Below are 27897 nucleotides of genomic sequence, written 5' to 3'. Positions count from 1 at the left end.
TATTACTAAGACATACAGTTTCGAATGTTAAAAAGTACTATTATAATTCAGTGATGCAAAAATCAAGTTAAGTATGAGTGTCAACATTTTCTACTAGAATTGTTTGAAATTTAATAAGATTTTTTAATATTTAATATAATGTCTTTGATGACATTCGTAAAGAGATAAATTCGTTTTTAGTAGATATCCAAGAGTAAAAATGTTTCAAAAATATATTAGTTAAGAAAGTATTCACAAATAAATTAAGTAATATAAAAGAATAACGTTTTAGAATAACCAACTTTAATGATTTACAAACTAATATACATTATTGTGCAAAATAAACAGCACAAAGAAATAGTGATATTGATAAATATTACTGAAAGATACAACATTTATAAAATATATACACTCTTTAAATAATATAAAAATATTTATTCTTCATTAGTATTGTTCATTGCAACTGATTTCTAAACTCAGTGAGTTTGTGGATTCTCATAGCCAGAACTGTGAATCTCGGGTTCATAAGTTAGTAGTACAAAAAGTACCCAGAAATGTAAGAGAAGCTGAAAGAGAGTAATCAATAAACTGTAATGTAAAAGATTTTTAAGTCAGGTTTTAAATTAATAAACAAACAAAACACTGTAATATTGTAAAGCACTTTGCAGGGGTCATACTGTTTATTTCTTATATTAAAAATTTATACCATTCATCAAAAGTAAGCATATTTAAATAGACAAAATTTTATTTAACAGGGTTGCCTCTCAAATCTAAAAAAAAATTCCCTGTGTTTTCCCTGTACATATTGTACACAATATATTAAGAGGAAACAACAATTACTGCACTCTTGAGTGAGCTATATTGGACTAACTATATTTATTAGTTTTAATTACTGGAAAAACAGCTGAACATACTTAAATAATGCTATAGTAAATTAAATAGTTTAGTATAGCTGAAATATTATGGTTAAATATTCCATAGATTACGCTTTGAGTGGTCACCATTTTTTAAAAGATAAAAATAAGAAACAAAATTCCCTGTATTTTCCCAGTTTGTAAAGAAAAAATCGAAATTCCCTGCATTTTCCCTGTTATTTTAGGTGATTTTTAAATTCCCTGTATTTTCCAGGTCTTCCCTGTTCTCCCTGTGGAGTGGCAACCCTGTTTAAGGAAAAGTTTTTGAACATAAATATAGTTACTAATACAGTAGGACTTCGATTAACCGAGGTTTCTGTTAATCGAGCCGATAATAAAGTCTCTTTTTCTCCTGATATACTTGTAGTATAATCATTGCAAAAAGTGGCCTCTTTAATTCAATGACTCTTGTTCATTGTTGTTCTATATATAAATTAATAAGCCATAACTAATAAACAGTAATTAATAAACTATAATAAATAATTTAAAAACCATAATTTTATGGCAAAAATTTGGTATATATAAAAATTACCATAGGATATTCCTACAGGACATTGCCTAAGGTAATATTTTACCATATACGTATGGCAATTATTATTTCCCATATGCGCTTATGGCAACATTTTGCCACACGTTTATGGCAAAATTTTGTCATACGTTTCTGACAAAGGTGCAGGGCAAAATTTTACCATAGGCAAAACCTCATAGGAACATCCTATGATAACTTTTTATGGCAAACCTATCGCAAATTTTCCTAAGGGGAATGAGCCCTAAAAAATTATCACATATTTTAGTTCACTGTCTGGCTCTACAGTCCCCGAAAGTACTCAACTTCCAAGAAATATTACAGCACCCTCAGACGTCAACCACGGCGAACAATGCTTTGTTTCCACAAGGTGCAATGTGTTATCGGACTGTGTTTTTGTAACAATGTACTTTTTCAACAGAACATTTTAAGAAATGGTAATGCAAAATTAACAAATTAATGTATATTAAATTCATAAAACAGAAAATAATTTCTTGAGATTAGTGTTACTTTTGAAAATGTATCTTTAAGTTTAATTTTAAAAATAATTTAAAAAAAATCCTATTTTCTGTTTAAAATTTATTACTAGCAGTTGATTCCCTTTTTAAATTTGCTGAACTGTCAAACATAACTTTATCATTTAAAAAACGTTCTGTTGTTTTTTATTTGAAAAGATGTTGAATTTGCGAGATTTTTGATACAGTTTCTATTAACCGAGATTTCTGACATCCGAAGTAGTAGCAGTCCTAATTAGCTCAGATAATCGAGGTTCTACTGTACTTAAACTGTTTTTCATCAAGGTCAAATGAATGTTTTTCATCAAGGTCAAGGTTTTTCTAAAGAACAAATTTGTGTCATAGGCTGCACGTGAGATTAACTTGGAAATTTAACAAGTATCTTAAAACTAATTTTGTTCCAAAAGGAAAGCTATGACAAACTCAGTTTTACAGTTAATAAATTAAAATATAATATTTATGACAAATATCCATATTACTAATTTATTTCATGCAAAGTTTGAAGTTTGACTTTGTTAGAATGAAAGTAATATAATTTATTTCAGACAACATAACATATATTTTAAGTATTATATTAATTATAATAAAGCATTAGCAAGACAAAGAGAAGTAATTAAGAAGTTTACCATATAAATGATGACAAACACTCTGGATGCTGGATACCTTCGAAAAAATACACCCAGCCGAATACTAGAAAAAAAAAATGTATTTCGTACTTATGCCTCATTGGTCAAATCTTTAAGTATGCAAAATGACTATTAAAGCAGATTCAAAATTTTTTCTTAAACAGTATAATCTTACTGTTAAACTTTGAGCAGTATACTAAACAAACACTAAATATTAGTTCTAAGCATGTAACTGAAAAACAAAATATTTTTATTTATCTTGATTTTTAAAAATAATTTGACAGGATAGACCTTTATCTAGGAAACCAAATTATGAAAAAAATTATTATTGCATAAAATATTATAAATCTCAATTTTATTCTAATAATATAATAGTTATAAATTAAATGGGTTCTGATTATGAAAAAAATTTTGATGGAATGCTTTCAATTCAAAATAGATTTATCAAACTTTAAACTATTGATTTTGATAAATTTTTATACATTATTCAACTATAGTTTTCTTTAAAAACACTTGTTTTGAATAATTAATTTGTTGCACTGTTAAAAATTGTTGAAAGGATGCAATATAATTATATATAAGTATATATATATATTCATATACATATTCACAATACAGTCACTAAGCAGTCGAAGTTAGTCACAATGAGAACATAGCGACAGAGGCAATGAAGTAGTTAAATTTGACTCGGCAATAATAATCAAAATGAAAAGCAACAATGCTCTAGAACAGAGGTTTCTAACTTTTTTGGCTATGGAACCCTAAATTATCAACCATCTTTTGGCGTAACCCGGACTTTACATACAAATTAGATTAAGACAATGGTCAATGTATATAATACCGCTTTATTTTCAAAATATTTAATAAGAGGAATGAATTTATTTCATTGTTTTTCATTAATAATCTTAAATTAGTTCTCATGTCTGACTGTTGAATTCGCCCTCTTGGAGCTGAATCTAGTCTAGCTATGAATTTATTTTTTGGTGTATAGATGTAAACTAAAAACGAATAAAATTACGGTTTTCGTTGGAATGAAACCTAAAAGTAACTGCAATAAACACTTAAAAGGGTTAATAAGAAATATATTTCTTCATTAATAATTTCAGTTATTTCACTTTAACTTGAAAAGCAACATGCTTTCATAATGCTTTTTAAATACTATTTTACAATTAGACTTTTTTTAAAGCATGTCCTTTTTACAATTTAATGAATACATTAGAAAAATTTCTCTCTCTTTATATATATATATATATATATATATATATATATATACTTGCTATTCTTTTTCATTGGCTGGCATTAAATAATTTCTTAAAGTTAATCAAAGTATTAAGTAAATAATGGATTATTGATTGGATCTAAATGTAATTACAGGCTTTAAAAGAGTTAAAAAAAACTCTCAGAAGCCCTTAACTTTTAAATGAAACCCCAGGGCTCTGGGGAACACCATTTGAGAATGGTTACCTTAGAAAATGTGTAGTTATGGTTTGCCTTTTATTTTTGTTTTCTATAGGCTAAAGATAAAGAATGGGCAAGTATTGTTTGTGATTAACTATACGCCTTACGTCAGCAATTATTCAATGTAAGACACTCATGGTGTGAAAATCAAGAAGAAATACACTCAAAATGTGAAATTCAACTTCTTAATCAACCATCCTTAATTCAGTAAAAGATTTAGACTAAGTATGTATACAATTGAAATATATTTAACTTACCCTCTTAAGCTTATGAAAAAAAAGTCAAAGCAAAGAAATATTAACATATTTTTTAGCAATATATTTAACATAAATAAAATTATATTACAGCAATATTGAGAAAAAAATTACAGAGAAATAATATTTTTTTAAAAAAAGAAAGAGAATGCTGGTATACCTAAAAGAATCTAAACTTCCATAAACTCTTTTCACTCTGCGAGTCAAAGTACTATCAAATGGATTATCTAAGAAAACAGCTTTAGATTTTCTCTCTGAAAATGACATTAAAATTTTTAAAGCATTGTTGATTTACATAGCATCAATGCTCATAGGAGAATAATAATAAATGATTAAGAAATATGTTATGAAAAAATTATTTCAAAAAATGAAAAGGAACATAACTTTTAGTTTTAATTGTGTTAATACCTGTTTCATTGCTGCTTATACCAACAAAAGTGTGTTGTTGTGAGTTGAAACTGTGGGCCTCTCTTAATTGTTGCTGAAAGACAGAATTAATAATCAAAAATTTATAAAAGAAAAAAAATACTATAATATAACAAACTATTATAATAATATAAAACAAGTTGTCTAAGTGCGTTGTCTTAGATGATAACATAAGCAAAAAATTAGCAATGCTAAGAAATAGATCAGAAGTGCAGACTATTTTAGAGCTTTTCCTTAGTTGTCTTGGAAAAGCAAGGTGAATGAAACTGAGAAACAGATACTGTAGTGAGAAGGTATTTTAAATCTAAAGAGAAGAAAGATTCTCTGTTACAGAGACACTTTGGAGTCATGAATATAAGTCGCTTGTAGCAATGATTTTATGAGAAACTGAAAATAGTTGTGTGAGCTTCTATCTTATAAGCTAAAAATCTATATGAATGCAGTTCTTGCTCTATTAATATTTTTAATTCAATACATTTAATTATTATTAGTAATGATTATTTAGTCTACTTCAAATCTTTCACTCGATGAAACAGTTTAAAAATTGTCATGAGTCCTATGAATTATTTTCTTAGAAATTCAAATAAAAACATAAATAGATTTTAGTTTACGCTAAGTAAGCGAACTTGTTAATTCGAAGTTCATGCGAGACAGTATTTAACAGAGTGGTTATTTAAATAGCAAGTAAGCATATTCAAAACATAACATAAAGTTGATCTAAAGAAAATGAGGATTCATACATATATATATATATATATATAATTTTTTTGGAGAAAAGTTTGAATAAATTTCAAATTACTTTTAAATTAGATTCATTTCCATAATTTTTCACCTAAGTGTTAGGAGAAAAAACTTGGGATAAACTTAATTAGAAACATACATTGACAGACATTAGAATAATTCTTTAATGGATCAAATAATATTCTGTAGAATAGTGCATTGAGATAAAAAATTAATACTAAAAAATTACCTCCATTCTTTCCAGCTGCAATACTAAAGAATTCTTTTCAGTACTTAGTGCTTCAACAATTGTTTGTTTCTGAATTAAATTTTCGGTCAAAGCATGCAATCTAGATTCAAGCTCTTCTTGACTCACAGTGCTTAGTGATTTAGCAGTTAACTAAAAAATAATTAATTTAAAATGAAAGGCATTGCAAAACAAAGCACATTTTTACGACAAATTACTAGGTAATTATTCATAACAAAGTTCAAAAGTAAAACATAAGAACAAATTACAATAAAGCCCCTAAACCTTTGTAAAATTATATTCAAGATAAATAAAAAAAATATATGTATAAAAAAATTGAAATAAAATGTTAAAAATTCAATGAGTTTAATTTATTTAAGTATATAATAATTCTTTTGATAAGTTGTTAACAAACTCACACATGAATCACATGTGTATTTATTAATATTCTCTAGGAATTTCCAGTGCCTAATGCTTTACATTAAGATATTTACACTTGAATCTAAAATGGAAAATATCTTATTATGTAAACTTTAATAATTGAAGAACATACCTGTCTTCTTAGTTTTTCAATTTCTATCTCTCTGTCTTGAAGTCGACTTTGAAAGGCATTTTTATTACGTGCAAAATCTTCTCTTAGAAACTGCAACTCCTAAACACAAATAATTTTATCAAGAACAAATGGCATATAATTCAGACTTGTTTATAAAGGGAAATTTCAATTTAAAAAAATAATATGTGCAGCGAGCAAAAACAAAGAACCACATGGAGTAACTTTCGATTTAAGACTGGTTTGAGGGGGGTAACCTCAAATATTCTAATTACTGCAAAAGTGATTTTAAGTTACGAAATCAGGCACAAAACGTACATTCTCTGAATAAACATAACTTTACTTTGATAGATTATGAATTCCGACCCCCAAAATATAGAAATAGCCTGAAACTGGTTTCAATAGTTTAGTAAAGAGAATGGTTAAAAGTTTAGGCCCTTTAATGTCAATTTTACTTTTTACTTATTTTGCCATATACCGGTGACTTTTTAAGTGAATTGAAAGATGTTTGTCATAAATATAAAATTTGTTTAAACAAAGATAATTCTAAACAAAAAAATAACTTTCAATAACTATTTTTATTACTTTATTAATTTTAAAAATATGGTATAGTTTACACTATGTAGAATAAAGTGATTATTATTATTATTATTTTTTTTTTTTGAATAAAGCACAAATGAAAGTACATAAATAGACATACTATAGTTTCAGTTCTATAAACAAGAACCCTCCTCAGTGTTTAAACCCTTAGGGATAGAGGAACAAGTTTGAACATGAAAATAAAAAGGGAGACAAGAAACAGGTGTGAAGGGATTTGGTTAAAATAGACTTCCAAATATTGGGAATAGAGTCAATTAAAATTTGAATTGTAAGGTATACAAATTTTTACATCACTTTAAAGAATGTAATTTTACATGGCAAAATATAAAATATGAATGAAATTGGACAAGTATTTCCTGAAAAATTGAATTTTAAAAAGTCAAATATTTAATAGCCACAAGTTTAAACAATCACAATTACAAAACTCATAAATCCAAAAATATTTTCATATGAAAAATATTTTCTTATATTTAATTATAATAATAAAACTTTTAAATAGTAAAGTGCATAATTTTTTATATTATTTCAAAGTATGTGCTTTTAAATGGTAGAATCTAAAATTTGAACAGAATCAGTTCTTGAGATCAATCAATCTTAAAAGTATGACTTTTTAAAAAAAAAAATTTCAGAAACTATTTTTCTGATTTCACTTAAATTTCGAATGTTGTCAAATTAGTTTCAAACAAGGTAAAAATGTGCATATCTCACAATTCAAAATTTTCAACAATTATTAATTTAAATAAATAGTGATAAACTATCCTAAAAAGTATATTTTACATAAAATGATTTATTAAAAAAATGTGTTGCTCATTCGAAAGCAATTTTTTTGTTTTAGATTAAAAGACACCACAGATGTAATGAAATATATAAAAAAATTAATTTAACATGAAGGAGCTCAAATTTTTGATCACCCGTTCAAGATAATCACTACCCTCCATGTTTTGAGGGTCAAAAATTCAAATATATGGGGGGAAAAAAGGTTATGAAACTTAAAATATCATTCGAATTAATTTTCCAGTATGTTTAAAGTTAAAATTTCAAACTATAAATTTTGTATTTTAGTACATAAAAATATTATTACTAGGAAAAATGTATTAAGATGTTATGCTTTTTCTTTAGAACACCGTACATTCTCTAAAATAAATATGAACTAAAAGTTTGAGAAAATAAACTTTACATTTGAATTGAACTTACTTCCTTTAACTGATTACTCAAAAGTAGTAATTCTTCTTTTTGATTTTTTTCAATATCAAAAGAGTCTTTTAAAGTTTTACATTGTTCCTGTGATGCTAACATGTCACTTTGAGATATCTTCTCTAATTCTTGCATCTCTGACCTGTATGTTTCAACTAGTTCGTTGGCTCTGCGTATTTCATCTTTTAATAGATCCCTTTCCTGTTTGATAGCTTCAATTTCTGCATTTAACAACAGAGATGAGGCTTCATTTTTTTCAATGCTCTCTAAATCTGTGTTTCCTTCTTTCAAGCTGGATATCAATTTCTCTTTCGACTATAAAAAATAAATTTTTAATTCATTCATGTTAGGGAAAAGGTTTAACAACATTGAAAACTTTCCAAATAGATTTTATTTCAACAACAAAAATAAATATAACATTTGGTCACTAATATTGATTTTTGATAATTATTATTATTGAGTTTTTGAAAAAGGTAACTAGATCTCAATAGACCAGACTAGCTTTACAGCAAAAGAGAATAAAGTGTGGTGGGATTCACCATGCAAAAATGCTGTATTATAGTTTAACAAATAAAATTTCTAGATATGCATCTAATGCCATGTAAAAGTTTTTATAATATTAAAACAAGCTAGTGAAAATTTTTTTCTACATAAAGTGTTAAGGCACTGAATAAAGTTTTTACCCGCTCACATACATTACATGCTTTAAAAAAGTACAGTACAGCCAACATTAAGACTGTATATATATATAATATGAAAACTTTAACAAATCTTTTTATATCATTTCTTGGTCTAAATTCTCTTTTTGAATTCATTATTCAGAACGAAACCTGTTCATGTAATTAATAATTCATATTCTGTTCTAAAAATAAATTAAAGAATGCAGAGGTGTTAATTTTAAGTCTTTCCCTTAACCAAGCGCGAGAACTTAAGCACATTGATTTGGAGTGTAATTTTATGCTTTCCCAATATTATAATATGTTTAAATATAAAGCCTCTTCTTCCTACCCTGCTTGAATTCTCAAATGCCAGAACAGTCGATTGCGAATGCCATGTTAAAAAACATGTCATATATATGCATAGAAAGTAGTAATTGAAAAAATTTTCTGTTACTATATAGTTTTATAAACAAATTAATGAGTTAACAAACATATGAAATTTGTTATTTGAAGTCTCTTTTAATATTAGAAATCCATTACCTGTTATATCTACTAAATACACATGAAATCTGTTATTTGAAGTATAAAATATTACTTCAAGAGATATGTAAATTGTAAAACTGCTTACTTGCAAAATTCTTTGCGCCTTTTGCTTATAATCATTGTATTCTTGTTGGACAGCTTCCAGATTGCTAGTTGACAATTTAAACTGCATTGATAAATCTTTATTCTTTTCTATGTAATGAAACATTTGTCAACCAATATTTTTTAAAGCTTATATTAATAATTATAGATATAAATTAAAATATACCATTTAATTCAGACCACTTCTTTTGCAACGATGAATAACTTTCAACTAAATGTCTATGCTCTGCTTCCATTTTGTCAAATTGTTGCATATGTTGAGTCTACAAATAGAAAAAAACGTTAAAAACAAAATTTTTAAAAATAATTTTAAATTTATTAATGTAAACAGCAGAAGAACAAGAACAAAAAATTAAAAAAGAAAAAGTTTAAAACAGCAAAAAATACTTACTTGCACTAGAGCTAGTGAATCTTTCGTTTTCAATAATTCAACTTCAATCTCTTGCAATTGCTGTTGCAAAGTTTGAATAGTTTTATTTTGAACTAAAGCTCCATCTGCATGTTCTTTGATAATCCTGTTAATAATAACAACACAAAAGCATGTTCAGGAGAAGGATTCAACATTCATTTTTATAATACTATCAAGAACAAGAACTTACAAAATTAAAATTTATAAAAGTATGAACTAAAAAGACATCATTTAACTTTTATTTTATTTTAGGAGCACCTCAAAACTTTACCAATAAATTTAACAACAATGAAATCCTTTCCAATTGATTTTATTTCAATGACAAGAATAAATAAATAAAATATTTTATAGCCCACTATTTGAATATACTGTGATAATTACCCTACTTATTTTTTATAAACAAAATTAGACTGACTCTTGAACTTTAAGACACTTTAAAAGTGTATTCGGTAATGGCTGCCAGCAAAATGTATTTTTACAATTCCAGTAAAAAAAAAGTATAAGCATAAAGAGCTGCAAATTAATATTTAAATGAGTAAAAAACAAAAACGGAATTGAAATTTAAAGAATTATTACAGTGGAAGGCAGAAATCACAGCATCAAAACCAGTTGGACTGCTTGTTAAAATTTGGATTAAAATAATCTTTCTGCAACTTTTTTTACTATTTCCTTTCACAATGAAATAGGTATTAATGCTTTCATTCTTATCTTCCACAGTAGTAATTACTGTAATTTTGCAAAATACGCCACAGCCTACATGATTTGAAACCCTTTAATTAAGGTGTGAGAGCAGTTTCTGATTAGGTTAAATGATGTTTACTTATTTATTCTATAAAGCTTATTTTAAAAATTGTTTAGCTGATTATTCACATGATTTATTCATAACTGGGATATTATAAATTAATTAAATTATAAAAGATATAATGCATTAATGATTATTTATTGTTTCAATTTTGTGCAAAGCAAAATTGATTAATTTCTTATTAATATTCTTTAATATTATTTTAAGGGTTATTAGCTGTCTATCATTTGATATATTTAAATCTTAAAATTTGAAATTAGAAACAGGATGTGTTTACAATTGCTCTATATGTTTTTTTTCTCCACTAAGTAAGGTTCTTCTCATTAATTTATTACATTTTGGTTATTTTAAGGTGCTTAATATTTTAAATTAGTATTTATTGAGCAACCTTTCAAAAGAAATTTTTTTCCTTTCTAGTCGAATTTTCCGTTCGCAGTAGATATCCCACGGCGACTTATCTCTGGGAAATTACAATAGCTATATATAAGAGTATTTTTGTTTTTTACTCTCTGAAACATAAATTTGTGATTTTTAAAGTGTCATTTCTTGTTTAACTTTTCTTTACAGTCTTTTCTTCTAACTTTTCTTTTTTTCTTCTTTTAACTTTCAATAACTATAAAACTTAAAATTATGGAAAACAAAAACTCATAAAATATATTTGTCAATATCAAATAAAAGTTTTAATAAGCAGAATTCTGCAAATGAAACAAAGATTTGCTGACACAGTTTTAAATAGCACCAATGCGTTACTCCTTATGTGTTACTTTGGCTTACAGATAAACTTTTTCTTTTAACTTTTTTAATAACCATAAAAATTAGAATTATGCAAAATTAAAACCTCACAAAATATACCTTCAGTATAATCTAACACAACTTTTATTCCACAGAAATTAGCAAGTTAAACACAATTTTACCAAGAGAGTCTTGAATATCTTCAATATTCTACTATATTGAAAGAATTTGAAAACACAGATAAAAACTACTAATTTAAAAGATACACAACTAGTATTTGCAAACTATTCTAAAATTACCTGTCATTTTCAGCTTTCAATTCTTCAATAATAACAAGTTTAGCAGAAAGTTCTTGATCAGCCTCTTGAAGCCTGACTTTAAGAATGGCAATTTGTGAATCTTTCGCATCCATAGCTGCAACCATATCTTTTTGTCTCTCTCTCAACTCTCGGACATTCTTATCGCTTCCAGATATTTGGGAATTCCAATGTTCTAACTTTTTGGCCATTCTTTTCATTTCTAATGAAAAATAAAAATTAAATACAAATGTACAAAGCTTTAAACAGAAATTTCAATACTAATTAAATTTTTTTAAAATTTTTATTATGTTATTTTATGTTTTAAGTGCTTAGGGATTGTCTATATAATATGCCAACTAAGAAATAAGGAAAGATGTTGTAAAAGTGAATGGGCAGGAGTTTCTTCACAGCCTGAAAATGCACTATTAAATATTTTTTATTATTATTAGTTACTTTAAACCATTTAAAATTTTTACTGACTAAATTTAGATACAGGTGAATATTATTTTAAAAATATTAATTAACAACTTTAAAATTTGTGTTTACTTATTCACACCACAGACTAGTCTAAGTAAGGCACATTTCAGCCAATAGTAACTACCAATGGTATTACAGGGTGTGGAGCCTAATCTTTCAACAATAAAATAAACACCTTTTAAGTACTTTTTAAGCACTTAGAACGCTTTTCTTGATTATATTAGCCACCATAAAAAGATCTTGAGATTTTTTATAGAGATTTTTATGTCAGAGGGTGGAAAATGAAGCCTGAAATTATGAATATCTTGCAAAATGCAGCAGAGTTGCATATGAAAGTGCAAGAATCTCCCCGAACCCAGCTTAGTATATGCACAAGCAGACCCGCAAGTATTTCACCAAACATGTAAAATGACTGCTACTTACACACGCAACGGACCGATGGTACGCTGAAAACATTGAATAGAACAACGTGACAACCACGCTTTTGCATAATACATGGCCAAAATTGACATGGTAAAGAAGAAAAAAAACTTAATTTTCGAAAAAAGGAAAATTTAAGCACTTTTTAAAAATATCCAATAAAAAAAGCACCTTTAAGGGCTTTTAAAAAAAGAAAATTGAAAATAAGCACCTTCACACACTTTTTAAAAACACTGTATTAAATGCTTTTACCTTTCTTTAGATAAGCGGTTTCCATTATTTTTCGACGCAAACCTAAATAATCAACCTTCCTTTCGCCCAATCTTGACCTTATAAATAAAGTTCAGTACGGTAATTATAAGCGTTATAACAGATTAAAGACTACCTTTAAAATATTCAATTAAAAGAATAAATTTTTTTCATTGTTTTATCATTAATAATCTTAAATTAGATTTTATTTCCGACAGTTAAATTTGCAGTCCTTGTGCTATATGCCAGCCAGGTCAATTACAAATTCTTTATTAAAGAATTTCATTATTTTATTTTGATTTGAAAAGCACAAAAGGCAACATTAATGAAATATTTTTTAAATGCTTGTTCTCTTCATGATTTGTTCAATATATTGTAAATAGAAATACTATATTTACTTTTAAAAAGTGCAATTTCTATTTCACTGGCATCTTATTTGAAATAATTTCATAAAGGCAAGCGAAATATTAAATAAATTATGATTTATATGTTGTACCTAAATATAATCAGCGGTTTCAAAACACTACACAATTTATAACTAGTACTAACTTGTGGAACCCTTTTACCAACTGGGAACACAATTTGGTGTTTTAGATTATGTTATGTTTAGATTCGATTATAATTGTAGGCTATAAAAAAATCAAACTTTCCAAACTGTGATAAAATGGTACACGAGAGAGTTTTTTCACTATTTTTCCTGAAAACAGTATTCAAAAATCTATTATAATCAGTTATTGGCTTCTAATCACTTTTTTGGTAACAGGACTATGTAACCAAAAAACTGTCACTGCAGCAACAACACACGAAGCCTGCATTTCCCATGCATGCATTCATATTAAAACATTTGAAAATCATTAAGCACAATTATCTTATTAAAATGTAATTAATAATTTTTTAATTTCAATTATTGAATATTTAATCAGTATAAACTTTACAGTGATTTTATGTGTACATGATTTTTAATAAAATAGGCATTATACAACATAAAAATATACATATTGCTTTTCCTACTACCTTACCTTGAAATATTTAAAAACTTTAGAAGTTTAAGGGCTTTGAAAAGATTGGAAATATTGGCAATAGAGAATAGAAATATATTTATAACTATATAAGGTTCTAGAAATGAAATAACAAATCATAAGAATTTCGAAAAATCGAGATTCTTTTCTTTGCATCAACTATTAAAATATAAAGCAATTTATTTTCTAAGAAATTTTTAAGAGGGTAGTTAGTAGTAAAGCTACTGATTGTAAGGATAAGAAAAAAATTCTAAGACTCAGTAGAAAAATTGTAGAAAACACCAAATAAAAAAAAAAATTTGAAATTTAACATGAACGAATAAAAAACAGAAGATTCAGTCAAACAAAATAACCAGTTTTAATAATAAGTATACGAAAGTTCTTAATGTTATGTCCCATTTTAATGTTTTTTAAAAAATTTGACAGAGCATTAATGTGAGTGGTACAAAACAGAAGAAATACACTAATCATGCTTAGCAATATTTTAAGCAACTCAAAAAGTAAAGAAAAACTAAAAGAAGCAGTTAATTAAAAAAAATTTAAATGCTAATAAGCAGTTGCAATGTTGATACACAAGCATGCAATTCATAATACAAATGTAGAAAAATTACCAGCTTCAGCATGTTGAGCTCGATTTTGAGCCAAAAGAAGTTCTTCATTAGAAATCAAACTAATTGAATCAGAGCTCTCCATTGTTGGAAGCTTATCAATGGGAGATGATTTTAAATCTGAAACCTCATTAATAGGATTTTCTTCACTATTATTAGTATCAGTGCTAGTATTTTCATTAGAATTAGAAATTACTTCAGCTAAAGAGTCATCTTGAATATCTACAATTTCAGCAGTACCTAAAATTAAAGTTTTACTGTTACAAAGAAATGTGAAATTTACTCTTTATTTTATAAGAAACAATGAACTTTTAACCAAATGGTACAAAAATGCTGCATTATGAGTAAATAGAGAGATGTAGTAAATCTAAATAATAAGAAATAACTAAAGATTTTTTTTAAGGAGCTAAAAGGTAGGAAAGCCTAACAAGTAGGTGAAAAATCCAACAATTATTAGTTTAACATGAACAATCAGCTTTAAACAAGGCTAAATAATGAAAATATATACATATGCGTAACATAAAGTCTCATCAATGTTTTCAGAGATGTAAAATCATTTAGAAATTTTTGATGAAATTAAAGGTTTTATTTATTTATTTTATTTTAAAAATATAGATTTTACTAGTCATTTTAACCAATGATTGACACTTTTATGAAAAATATTTTTGACTAATAACGCAGTGTGCTTTCATTTATCACAATATCAAAATATTTTGCTTGCATTAAAATCAAAATAAACTGATAACAGGAGAAAAACAAATAGCTCCTCCTTTTTTCACAGATCATTATTTTCATGGTGAATAAGAATACATATTTTATTGGATACAATAACATCCAACGTTACTGTTAAATGAGGAAAAAGTTTCTATCGTAATGAATATTACCGATAGCATGATAACTAGTTTCCCACTATTTTAAGAAATTTTTTTAAATTGTTAGTTAGCACAGTCAATAAAATGAAAAAGAAGCTAAAATACATTGCTAAAAAGGATAACTTATCACTATGACATTGGAAAGTAAACAAAAAATAGATTAGCAAATTCCGTCCTTCACTTGGATAAGTGAAATTCAATGAAAAAATGTAATAAGAACAAATATATAAATTGATGTTTGATTGCAGGGTTTATAATAAAATAGCAAGAGAAAATAAATTTTTCTAAATTTAAATATCAAAAAATTTCTTTCTTTAAAACTAAATTCTAAATAGAAACAGAAAGATGAAAGATTCTTCACTGTGTAAAATATCGATTGATTTGGATTAAAGAAAATTACAACATATAATTACTAAATTAAATAAAAATCAATTTATGATTTTATGTAAAATGTGAGAAGATTATACCCTTGTCTTCATTTTCGGCAGTGGTCACTTGACTTTCCAAATTTGAATCCATATGTTCTTCTTTCTTTGGAGCAGCTTTTTCTTTCGCTCTTCTAGTAGGAGTTGGCAAAGGTTCACTATTTAGAAATCGCAATAATTTTTCATCATCACTTTCTGACCTTTTCCTCGTTATTGAAGAGCTTGAACTGTTTGTAGCTTTTTGTTCCACAGTCTTTGGTGTTACAGATGGAGTGATAAGTGGTTTAGCAGAAGAATAAACTTCACTAGGTGCATATATTTGTTCATCAAAACTTTGTTCATGATATGAAATACTTCTATCATGTGAAGTTGTCTTGGATGTAATTTGTAGGGCGTTAGCAGCTTTTTGATCAACTCTATTCAGTAAATCTTCTGCCTTTCCAGCAATGTCCGTAAACCAAGACATATTTTATGACCCAAACCTAAAAATATAATAAATAATTACTCAATTTTATTTCGAATGTTCCAAATAAAAAATTGGGATCTATTCATAAATGTTCACTATTATCATTGTTCTTTTCGAATAGCACTAAGATTTATATGGCACAGGTTTTCAACTATTAAATGAATAAATTTTTATTAATGAATGTTTTTTTAAGCATAGCATATAAAATAAACCTACAAAATAAACAGATAATTCTAGATTTTAAAAAGGGAGGGAAGAAAAAGAACTAATTCATTTGTATATAGATTTAATTTAGATCAATTGAATTTGAACATCTTTAAAACTTTCAAGAAATAAAACAATTTTTAATAGTTCATAAGTTTTTCATTTTTATTTTATTTAAAATTGAATATGTGTAAAACTGAAAAAAAAAGCAGAATCTGAAATTCAATAACTGAGTGCAATAAAATTGTTTGCTTAATCAAAACAAGTAGTACAAGTGACAAAAGCCATTAATATACAGAACTTAAATAAAGTTACAAGAAACAAGGGTATAGATTAGTGGATATTCCTCACAGAGAAAATTAAAGTAAGATTTTAATTATTGCTTTAACTATACATTATTTTAAAAATGTTCAAATCATTGTAAAAACAATTAATAATAAAATTTGTTCGTTTTTAGGTTTCATAAGAATGCTCAAAAATATGTAAGTATAAAAAATATAAAATCGTGAAAAATACGTAGGTATGTTCAACAATTTAAATTTATGTATAATGTCTTAAATGTTATGTGTAATTAATGTCTTAAATTTTAGTTATCACATTATGAAAGCGATCGTTTAAAAGTAAAAATACAAATAAGCATTTTCCAACAATTGAATAAATACAAATAAACTACATAAATAAGCAAGATCAATGCTATTTTAATACATAGAAAAGCAGCATATTAATACCCTAAACTTAAGGAAAAAAATAATAGAAAATCCTTAAAATAAATAATTAGAAACACGTACAACTCCAGAAATAAGTAGACCTATTCAGGCCGTAGAAAGTAGTAAATAACGATCGACTGATCAGTTTTTTTCAGTTGACGTTTGTTAAATGCAGTTACTTTTGAGTCTGTTTGCATTACATTAAACCCACTAAATCAACGGAGTTCAAAAAGACGAATTTTCGAACGCATGTTTTGGTTTGGCATTGTTTTGATTTTTTTTTTTGAATTGCATGAATCTTGGCCTCGTTGATCTTGGCTATCATTGATAGCCTATGAATGTCAACAGATCAATGATAACAGTATATTTTGTTTGCCAAGGCATGAATTGACCAAAAAAATATCAAATTCAGTGTTGTATTCGGAGGTCTAGGTTTTATCTGTTTTAAAGCTGAAAAAACAAACTTCATTCTTTATATATCTTTTAATTTAAATCTAAATTACTTCGATTCTGTTTTAATTTTCTTTAACATTTTCTAACATGGATTTAGTATCTACTTATGAATCTGACGAGTCCGATGGTGAAAAATCCAAGCATCAAGAGAAGAGTGGATCGGTAAGAGAAATTGATGTTATAGAAATAACAGATAGCGATTCAGATACTTGGTCTCCAGTCAAATCCAATGCAGAATCTGTTAAAAAAATAGCAAAATCTGTTGAAAATGAAGAAAAACATTTAAACCCTTCCAAAAACAGTAACACAAAACACGAAAAACAGATTGAATGCATTGCAATTGATGAAGGTAGTGATTGTGATGTACCTGGTAAAAATAAGATACCAAGCACATCTGCTGATTCAAATGTGGTTTTGGAAAGTGATACAACCCAAAGCAAAACAATTGATTACTTAAATCTAGAAGGTAGTGACAGCGAAAACGAGCAACAACAACTTATGCACGAAGAAGTTGACAATTTACTTAATTCTGCTGCTATATTATGTGACATACCATGTGGACCAGAAAAATCTGTTCCAAGAAATGATGTTTTAATATCTGATTCATTTTTACCTGCAAATAAATCTGTAACTGAAACTCATAATTCGCCTTCACCTTCCATAAAAAATTTTGATAGCACTTTACAAACAGAAAACAAAACATTTAGAGATAACTTACATAATCCGGATAAAATAATTTCTCCTGAAATCATTGCAAATAAACGATTTAAACGTGAAAGTGAAACTCCGAAAAGCACAATAAGTGGTGCAGATGTCGGAGAAAATGAAGAATTTACTACTCCCACTTCATTTATGTACAGAAAAGATGAAAGAATCACAGGCGCCTTCGCGAAAAGTGTTGTTTGTCGTCTACCACGTCAGATTACAAGAAACTATATTAGTCATGCAAACATTATCACATCATTGCAATGGTGCATTCCACAATATAGTCATTTATTACTTTCAGCATCAGTTGATTGCAGCATTAAAGTATTTGATATGTGTTGTAGGCATCCAGTCCAAAATATTAAAGTTAATCTTGGTCTAAAAGCGGCTAAATGGTCTTTGTCTGGTGAACAAATAATTGCTGGAGGATATGGGAAAAAAGCTTGTGTCTTTGATGTTCTTAGTGGTATGTTTGAGTATCATTTTTTTGGGGTTTAACAAATTTCCATGCATATCAATAGTTGGCTAATGCTAAACTCTTTTTAATCATATATTTTTATTTAGCTTGTATATTTTTATTAGTGAAAGGACTTAGGTTTTTTAGCAAATAAGATTTAGTTTAGAATCAAAAAAAAAAAAAAAAAATGAGTGTTCTAATCATTTGCTTTATTTTTTTAAGATAAAATGAGTGATAAAAGAAAATCTTATTCAAAAATTCTTTTTCCTGTTGTCCTTATGTTTCCTTTTCATTTGTTATTTTTGGTGTTTAGTTTTCAACAATTATTTTTTGTATTTAAATGTGCCATTTTGTGATTTATAGCAATTTATTGCTGATGCTTAACCAATGAAAAATGTTTATGTTGACATTCGCTTGCAATTTTTTAGAGTTAAGAGATCTGATTATAAAATTATTTCAGCCGCATTAGCTTTCAAAACTTTTTAACCACTTGAGCTTTCTAAAATTTTCTGAAAAGTTGTCCTATAAAAGTGTATGGTGTTTTAATCATTTGACTTATGTTGAGGGTGTGATTTTAACGTACACTAATCTCTAGTCTGCTGTGCAAACCAATTTTCCCCTAGAAAAGACTGAATAGCTAGAAAACATTGATTTAGGTTTGAGTATGAAAAGTCTCTTTTAATAGTTAATTACTATAAAAATCTACATTGCTGATGTTATCCAGAATACACATTTTTTAAAAATTGAAATTGTTCTATGCTATTTTTCTTTGGCACAAACCAAGTGGTCGAGTGGTTAGCCTGTCTGACTGCGGAGCCATTGGCCACGGGTTCGAATCCTGCTCAGGTCATGGATGTTTCTTTCTCTATGTCCTTTCTCCTTTGTGTGAATGTGACCTGCCCTATAAACGGGTTGTGGTTGTGTGACGTGGGCGGCGCTGCTCCACGGCCGTGACTTCGCCACAGGTGCCCACTGGCTAACGAGAAAAGAGTAGCAGTTCTGGCATTCCTGTGGCCAATGGGACAATTCCCAAGTGCCTGCTATTTTTAAAAAAAAAAAAAAAAATGTTTTGTTTCTTTGAGAGGGATTTAAAAATATGTCTACATTAGCAAAAATACATACAAAAAGAAAAAGTTTAGTCCACTGAACTGCCATTGTAATGTATAATCAAGAGATACCTGTATTCATTATCACGTAACAGTATGTAATTAGATTTTTTATTCATTAGATTTTTACATTAAGAAAATGTAGCTTTTTGCTAATACATGATAGTTCGATTAAATGCATGTATGTACAATAATTTGAAATGCAATGTATCTACTCACTAGAACAAATTTGTTTTACCGTCAAAACAATAAAAGTGGATAAAATCTATAAAAAAAAATTACAAAAGTGTGTTTTTTATTACACCATTTATACAAATCTTGCATTGCTATCAGGAAAAGAGGAGGGAAAATGTGTATATATGTTGTAAAAAGAAATATGCAGTTTTTTTGCATTAATTATGTACATAGATTATGTAATTTTGTTCAAACTTTTAGACTTAAAAAAATGGTTTTTATTAAAATGTTTTAAATATTTTTAGGTAAAGAAATCATTTCATATGACATATTTCATTATGTTTCAAGTATTGAAATTCATCCATATATGGACGATGTATTCTTGTGTGGGACTCGCAACGCCATTTTTGGATATGATTTGAGAGTGAATTCTACTTTACCTGTTAGAACGTTTTTGTCTAAATGTGAAGAGGTGAAATTTTTAATTGTTTTCAGTTTTTTTCTTAGTGCCTTAACATATTTAATGTTTTTGTATAATGTTTGTTTGAAATATTATTTTTATAAAAATGAAACGGCTAGTAATTAAAATGAATTGTTTTTTAAAAATGGATATTTAAAATGTGTAGATCAAATAAAAAAGAGTTAGCATGTAAAATGTAATTCATCTTTTTTCTTTATCTTCCCTTTTCCTCAGAAGAATGAATTATCATTAAATCGAATTTTCTTATTAAATACCACCCTTCAAACAAAATAGTTTTATATATTTTTTCATATTACACCTCTTTTTATCACAGGCACACAGTGGCAAACTGCACTTAGTAAGTGCTTCATTTACAACCGTTACTCCTAACTGTATGTGAATTGCGCTTCTAGTAGATGTGCGATACTTTTGCTAAGGGTTTAACATACAATGTTTAGAACCACGTTTTCTCTTCTTATTGACATGTGAAGGTAAAATTAATAATATTAAAGGACTTTCTTGGCTATAAGCTTCTACTTGGTTAATAAACATATATATTATGCCTGGAGTCAAAATTAGATTTACTACAAGAATGTAATATATTTATAGGGTAGCATTGCATTTATGTATAACATTTAACCTTAAGAAATCAGTGTTAGGTATACTGGACAAATGTATACATGGTAGTGGGACTTTGTTATTACATAAAATATAACAGTGGAGCTTTCAAATTAGTCTCGAGTTTAAAAGCCACTGGTCATCTTAAAAATAATTTAATTTTTTTTTTATAGTTAAAACATAATTTTTATTTTAAAATTACTACTATGTAAAAAATTATGCTGTGCGTAAAATTACTATGTAAAAAAAAATTCACAATAAATAAAAAATTACTATTAATTGAAAATTGCATAATTAACAAAAAATAGTGGAACACTTATTGATGCATCCCCCCACCCCACTACACCCTTGCTTCTTACCATAAGTCTCTTGTTTTACCGCATGATTGAAGACACTTTTTTGTTAGTCATTTATTATTCCTTCTTAAAAATAGTCTAGTATGCATGCATTTAAAATGTCCTATTTGCAAACCAAACCATACCAATGTTTTTGTAATACGAGTATGTTGTCCTGATTTTTATTTTGGATAAATACTAAGTCTGAGATATATTTGGTATAGTGATTTTTATTCAGAAGTCAATCTAGGATATCTTGCCAGGTTCCTGTTTTATGTGTATTCAGTAAAACCTCGCTACAACAATATTTTGGATACAAAATAAATATATTATTGTAAAGGCAGAGCTCATTCTAGGCAGGGTAAACAGGGCACAGCACCCTGCTGCCCTTTTAGTCAAAAGAATCCACCCTGTTGCCCCTGAAGTAAATTAGTGCTCTGATGTAATAGACTCCATACCCTTTTTGCCCTTTCTTTCCTCAACCCTTCTTTATTTCTACCCAAACTCTACAATGGATTTATAAAACTTTTGTTATTTTCAACTCGCTTTATTTAGTTTGTCATTGCATAGATTTATATGGGAAAGGAAAAATAGCCATCACACCCCCTTGTTGCACTTGTCTTTGAAAGTTTGCAGTTACTTCCACTATCATTAAATCATAATTATTATTAATCATTTCAATTATTAAGTCATAACTACAGACACTTAAGAACATACATTTATTGTTTTATTAATATATGCATGCATTTTAAATAAATTACTAAGCTAATTAGCTCATTAACTCGATATAATTTATTAATAAAAATTAGTAATTAATATGATTGCTTTGCTACTTTTAGTAAAGTTAAAAAAAAATTTATTTTACTAATTGACAATGTTTTTTAAAAGAACGAGTAAAGCCCATAGAAAGAAATTATTGCCTTTTCAGAATAGTAATAATGCCCTTTTTTTAAACTTTTGCACCCTGCCCTTTTTTCTGTCTAGAATGTGTTCTGGTAAAGGGGAATATTGTTATATCGAGGGTCTATTTATTTTGGAGACACAATAAGATTTTTTTTAAAATTTTAATGTTATATATGTATTAACTATAAATGTATTTATATATTATGCAAAAACTTAATTTGCAGAGTATTAATTATAGTTCAATATTAAAAACAATTGAAATAAATTATTAAAATAAGATCGTAAACATACCTGAAAACCGTTTTTTTATTGAAAATAATCTGATATTTTTTATTGTTTATTTATTTTTTTGACTGTCAAGTCAACCAACAAAGTATGCATTGAGTCCAAAAAGCACGGAAATGATTTTCGTTTGTGAACCCCCACTCTACAGAAAAAATTCTCTTTCAGGTGTTATTGTGATGCTTGTGGTCATTTGTGACTCATGATAAGCTTTTAACATCAAGGAAATGAAATCAGATAGGAATGTTCGTTCTGTGACTTCTTGAGAGATAAGGGAGACGATTCTAAGAATGGAAGTTCTTGGGTGGTTAGCAGTGAGTCTTCTCAGAAAAGATGGAAAAATGGCAAAAGATGATAAAATAAGATTTTTTACATAATTTGAAAACCAATAATAAATGAAGAAAATAAAGTTGAAATTTGGGGGAAAAATCGTTTTACAGGGGTTTATTGCTTCAGAAAATATTGTATTATTGAGAGGAGCATGACATTATTTCATATGCAAGTTCGTCGGGACCACGAAACATTATCCGAATAAAGGGAGTTATTGTTGTATCGTAGTAGTGAGAGTTTACTGTGTATATATATAAGATATTTTTGTGGAACTTTATTATGTGATATTTTTGTAAGGGTTGAACATTAATGAACAAGTCATCTCTGAATAAATTATCAACAATTTTTTCAAATATGTTCTCTTCTTGAAAACATTCATTTGAATTAATGACCATAATTTGAAATATTTACTGCAATGCAGCTCATAAGAATTGGCATTTACAATTTATCTTAATTTTTTTATATTTTACTACATTTTAATAATATTTTAAGGTTTTAGATCTTGCATTTCTGGATGAGAATGAATTTGTTTGTAGTACCAGCATTGTAAGTCATGATTCTGCAGATCGAACAATTATGGTTTGGGATTTTTCATCTGGAGCTATAATGTCAAATCAAATTTATCTTGTAAGTTATTTATTAAGAATTTATGTACTTTTTGATTTTGTTATAATTAAATTTAATCTTTAAGGGAAAAAAATGTCCTGCATTGTATGATAATAACTCTTATCTTTTATTCCCCTCCCAAACTTTATGACTCTGGGCAAAATTCACAAGGAATTTATTTTTTTTTGGCTCTGCAATCTTTACTCTACTAAATAATAACTCTATTAAATAATAAAGAAAGATTGAATTTTTGCTTTAGAGAAGCCACCAGTTTAAGTAAAGTTTAGAAAAATCTGGAACTAATACTCTAAGTATCAGTATATAATCTAAAATGTAATGGGCATGTAATAATGTTGAAGCATGTATAATTGTTTTGTGTCATAAATTGTTCACAATAAGATTTACATATGACCAATGGAGTAATTTCGTTTAATCTTAAATACTTTTTTATAATTTTGAAAAGCTGGCAATAATGTAAAGCCTTTTATTTAAATTCTAAAGCAAAATTTTTGTTAAAAATAATCTTATATTGATTTACTCACATTAATCATTGGAAATTATTGCCTAATAAGATTTAGAAATATTAGCAATATGAGTTGAAGAGCTAGCAAAAGAATTTATTAACATCAATGCATGAAAAAGTTGCATTTAAAATAAAAAAAAACATCCAATATTTTATCCCAAAACTATGTCAACATCGAAATGTTAAAAAGGTGGGGAGAACCAGACAGAGCAACCTAACATTGCAAATTACCAATTAAATTCTAAATAGCCCTTATACTTATTGGTGGTTAGTTTCATCATTTCATTAAAAAATATGCTTTATACGATCTAATAATAAATAAGACTCATTTACTTATTTTTATCATCATTGCTACTTTTGCAGCTAATTTTGTTATGCCTACCCAAAATTTCACTCGAAAAACATAATTGGCAACAGAAATAAATTTTTAGTTAGATATTTTAATACATAGTAGTTGAGGATTTCAATAATCATCTTACAGGTTTCTTGTATCATTTGCAAGTTGTCAAACATTTTCTTTAATTTCCTTTCGGCTGCATAGATAAGTATTCTTATAGCTATTGTTTCTTTCTTATTAAAAAATTAATGCATCATTACTTAGTATAAACAAAACTAAATTTAGTACAGTGGAGCATCGTTTATACGACGATCACTTATACGACGTTTACATTTATACGACGTTTTAGTGTGGTCCCAAATCATTCCTATTCATTTTAATGTAAAAATATATCGTTTATACGATGCACAGAATCGGTTATACGTCGATTTTTAGATTTTGTTCTTTATTTAATTTTTTATTTTTTCTTGTGTATTTTAAAAAAGGGCGGAATTTGCCAACATGAATGATACAGAAAAGGGTGTCAACAAGAATGCTTGGATGACGACCGTAATTTTTACTAGATGACTGAAAAAACTAGACAATGTTATGAAGAGGAAAAAACGAAAAATTTTGCTATTCATCGACCAATGTCCAGCGCACCCATCGATACTAATTATTTTGGAAAATGTAAAAGCTCTCTTTTTTCCTGCAAATTGCACAAGTGCGCTTCAGCCATTAGATTTGGCCGTGATTAGAAATTTAAAATTGCATCATAGAAAGCAGTAACTTCAACTCGCTATTCAAAGCATTGTAGAGAATAATAGCAAGAAAATATAATTGAAGGTAACATACATTCAAATGGCTCACTGCAATTTTTCTCTTTTGGTTATTTGTTTGTTTTGCTTTGTCTAATTTAGAAATTTATGTAAATCAACACGTTAAACATTAAAATTAACTGAAAACAGAGTTAGTTTCAGTTTTAGAAGTAAAAATCGATTATACGACGTTATCGTTTATACGACGTTTTTCGGTGGTCCCTTCGGCGTCATATAAACGATGCTCCACTGTATATGATTTTTAGCATTGAACTTTTTTCTTAAAATTTTTTAAATGTATTGTGTGTTTTTTGGAAAGTATTTGTTATACTATTTTTGCTAGAGTTGAAAAAAAAAAGATTTTCAAGTTTTGTACTGTTACTTTTGTATTATTTTTCCATCTCAAAATTATTATTTACAAATATTCTTTAAATTGAATTTTGAAATGTTTCTTTATAATATTTCATATTGTATTTAATTAATAATACACAAAGTTATAAACCTATTTCTTTTGTTCAAAATCATTCAGGAACGTTATACTTGTCCTACCCTGAAAGTTCATCCTCATGATTCTTGTTTTATTGCTCAAACAAATGGTGATTACATTGCTGCATTTTCAACCCAGAAACCTTATAAAATAAAGGACAAAAGATATATGGGACATAAGGTAATTATTATTTTTAATTTTTAAAGTTATAACAATGATTTAAATCATGTAAATTTTCTTTTTTTCTTAAATCTAATTTTTGTTATTTGGAAATGCTCTGTTTAAATGGTCTTCTCACTGCTTATTTATGTTTAACTCTAGCTATACTTTAGTTTCACCTGTCTTATAACCATCTCCATAAAACAAAAATCTCTTAAAAATCCAAAAGTAGAATACGATTCCTTAAAATCTTAAGAACGGTGAAGTTTAAACATTAAAGAATATGGTTGAGGGAGGCCTTGCACCAATGACACTCAGAAAAAGAGCATCTGGCCCATTGAAAGGTAAAGCATTTCACATAAACAGCGAGAAAGAGCTGTCTGCTATTTCCAAGGAATATTGAGCTGGTGGCATCAATTGTGGTCTTTTTTTATAAAAAACAATGAATCAGGAGTTGTATTCTCCAATGTGCGTTTAATGCTATCTTTTTGGTTGAGGATATTTCAGTAAATAATAATAATGTAGCTATGCAAGGTATCAACAGAGGCAGTCTTGGTGTTTCAACTGTAAATAATAGTAATATACATAAAGCCTTTGGTTATTCTTTTTAGAAATTGCAGTACTTCATTTAAAAAATATTGACTGGTTTGAAACTGAATATTTAACTAAGCATCAATAAATAATCAAAAAGTCTCAACATTAAATTTGCAAAGCTATGATTCTATGCATATTTTATCCTTCATCCTATGATGTGTAGCGACACAGAAGTAGTCAGAGAAAATTTATAATTGCTTAATTTGTTAAGCATTGTTGCCGTTAAAAAGATTTAATTTAAATTGAACAATATTCTTAAAGTTTTTTAAAAATTAAGTATTTTATTTATTTAAAACACATTGTTTTTTGTATGTGTTTTAAAAATGATTTATTTCTTAATAATTCATTAAAAAAATTTTTTTTAGTAATTAACTCATGCATCACATAGGGCATGTTTTCTTTTAAATTGCTTAAACTTCCATCATTAATTTTATTATTTAATTCCTACAATTCTTACTATCCTAGCCTAATTCATGTCAGTTACAAAAAAATATGGTGTGTAAATACACTTCTGTACATTTTTTTCTAAAACTTTATTTCGCCATAAGTTTAATTTTTTTGTGTGCATTTATTTAATTGAAGGTTTCTGGTTTTGGTGTTGAATGTGATATTAGTCCTGATGGAAAATACATAGCTACAGGAGATGCCAATGGAGATATTTATTTTTATAATTATTCAAACACGAATGTTATCAACAAATTGACTGCAAGATCTAATATAGCCACTAACAGATTGAAATGGCATCCTGCTTTAAATAGCACACTTGCATCAGCTACATGGGATGGACACATTCAAATATGGAAATGAAACTACCTAGTTCCAGTTGCAACATAAACAAAACACTGTTTTGTAAATTTGAGAATTCGCTTGCTGTGCAAAGTAATTTCTTTGTTATTGAATTAACAAAATGTACATTTTATTGTTACAAGTACAATAAAGTATTTTTAATGTTGAAAAAATAAGCTACGTTTTTAAGATATTTATACACTATCATAAATATATCATTTATAGTGAAGATATGCTTAGCATGGACTTGCCCATTGCTAGTAAATTTAAGTGCTTTAAAAGAACATATGTAATGTTTTTCTTTATTTAAATTTACATAATTATAAAATTATGTTTTTTTTCTTCCTAAAGCAGCACCGGAATATTTTAATTGTCGATTTAAGTAAAATAAATTTTAAAAATTTAAGTATTTTTGGTCAATGATTATTAACTCTTTGTAACTCAACAACTCTGATTTAAGAAATATTTACGCGGATGTTAGAATACATCATATTGAGCGTGTAAAAAATAATGAAAAAATTAAGACCTTAAAATTTAAAATTTATTGATAAAAAACGTTTGTTGAACATCTCCAATATCGTGAAAAATAGCACAAAAATTCCAATATATTTAAAACTTCATGTGAAAAATTTACCTGACCTGAATTTAGTTCGATAGACTTTACCTGAATTTAGTTCGATTTTATAGGTAAATTCAGCTCATTATAGGATTGAATTTTCATGTATGTTGCAGATATGTAACGCGGTGATACAAAGGGTTAAGCACTAATTATGCTTGTCCTTA

At 27.2% G+C, this 27897-nt stretch overlaps 2 protein-coding genes across 7 annotated transcripts; one reads left to right on the top strand and one right to left on the bottom strand.

The window, feature by feature from the left end:
- Positions 1 to 265: 265 nt before the first annotated feature.
- Positions 266 to 17216, bottom strand: LOC107441996 (golgin subfamily A member 5). Of its 6 annotated transcripts, none has more exons than XM_043045979.2 (14): positions 17084 to 17216; positions 15668 to 16107; positions 14332 to 14568; positions 11556 to 11775; positions 9705 to 9828; positions 9480 to 9576; positions 9297 to 9403; positions 8010 to 8324; positions 6219 to 6317; positions 5669 to 5818; positions 4681 to 4753; positions 4433 to 4526; positions 2561 to 2624; positions 266 to 545 (listed from the first exon to the last, which is right to left on the bottom strand). In XM_043045979.2, exons 2-14 carry the CDS (start codon positions 16089 to 16091, stop codon positions 456 to 458), a joined length of 2094 nt encoding a protein of 697 aa, XP_042901913.2. In that variant the 5' UTR covers positions 16092 to 16107; positions 17084 to 17216; the 3' UTR covers positions 266 to 455. The 6 variants fall into 6 exon arrangements, with proteins under 6 accessions (XP_042901913.2, XP_042901912.2, XP_071036770.2 ...); XM_043045978.3 differs by having other exon boundaries at positions 17024 to 17113; XM_071180669.2 differs by lacking the exon at positions 17084 to 17216 and adding an exon at positions 17001 to 17027.
- On the top strand, positions 17142 to 27287 carry LOC107441970 (WD repeat-containing protein 25). The gene is made up of 5 exons (XM_043045982.3): positions 17142 to 18626; positions 20203 to 20369; positions 23318 to 23452; positions 25618 to 25755; positions 26911 to 27287. Exons 1-5 carry the CDS (start codon positions 17543 to 17545, stop codon positions 27133 to 27135), a joined length of 1749 nt encoding a protein of 582 aa, XP_042901916.2. The 5' UTR covers positions 17142 to 17542; the 3' UTR covers positions 27136 to 27287.
- The last annotated feature ends 610 nt before the right edge of the window (positions 27288 to 27897 follow it).

This window comes from Parasteatoda tepidariorum, chromosome 3 (genome assembly GCF_982258835.1).
Source record: "Parasteatoda tepidariorum strain Cologne lab strain chromosome 3, Ptep-v5.0, whole genome shotgun sequence".
In the NCBI taxonomy this organism is placed as follows: Eukaryota; Metazoa; Arthropoda; class Arachnida; order Araneae; family Theridiidae; genus Parasteatoda; species Parasteatoda tepidariorum.
The sequence above is the reverse complement of the archived record's forward strand: the minus strand, read 5'-3'. Positions and strand labels throughout refer to the sequence as shown.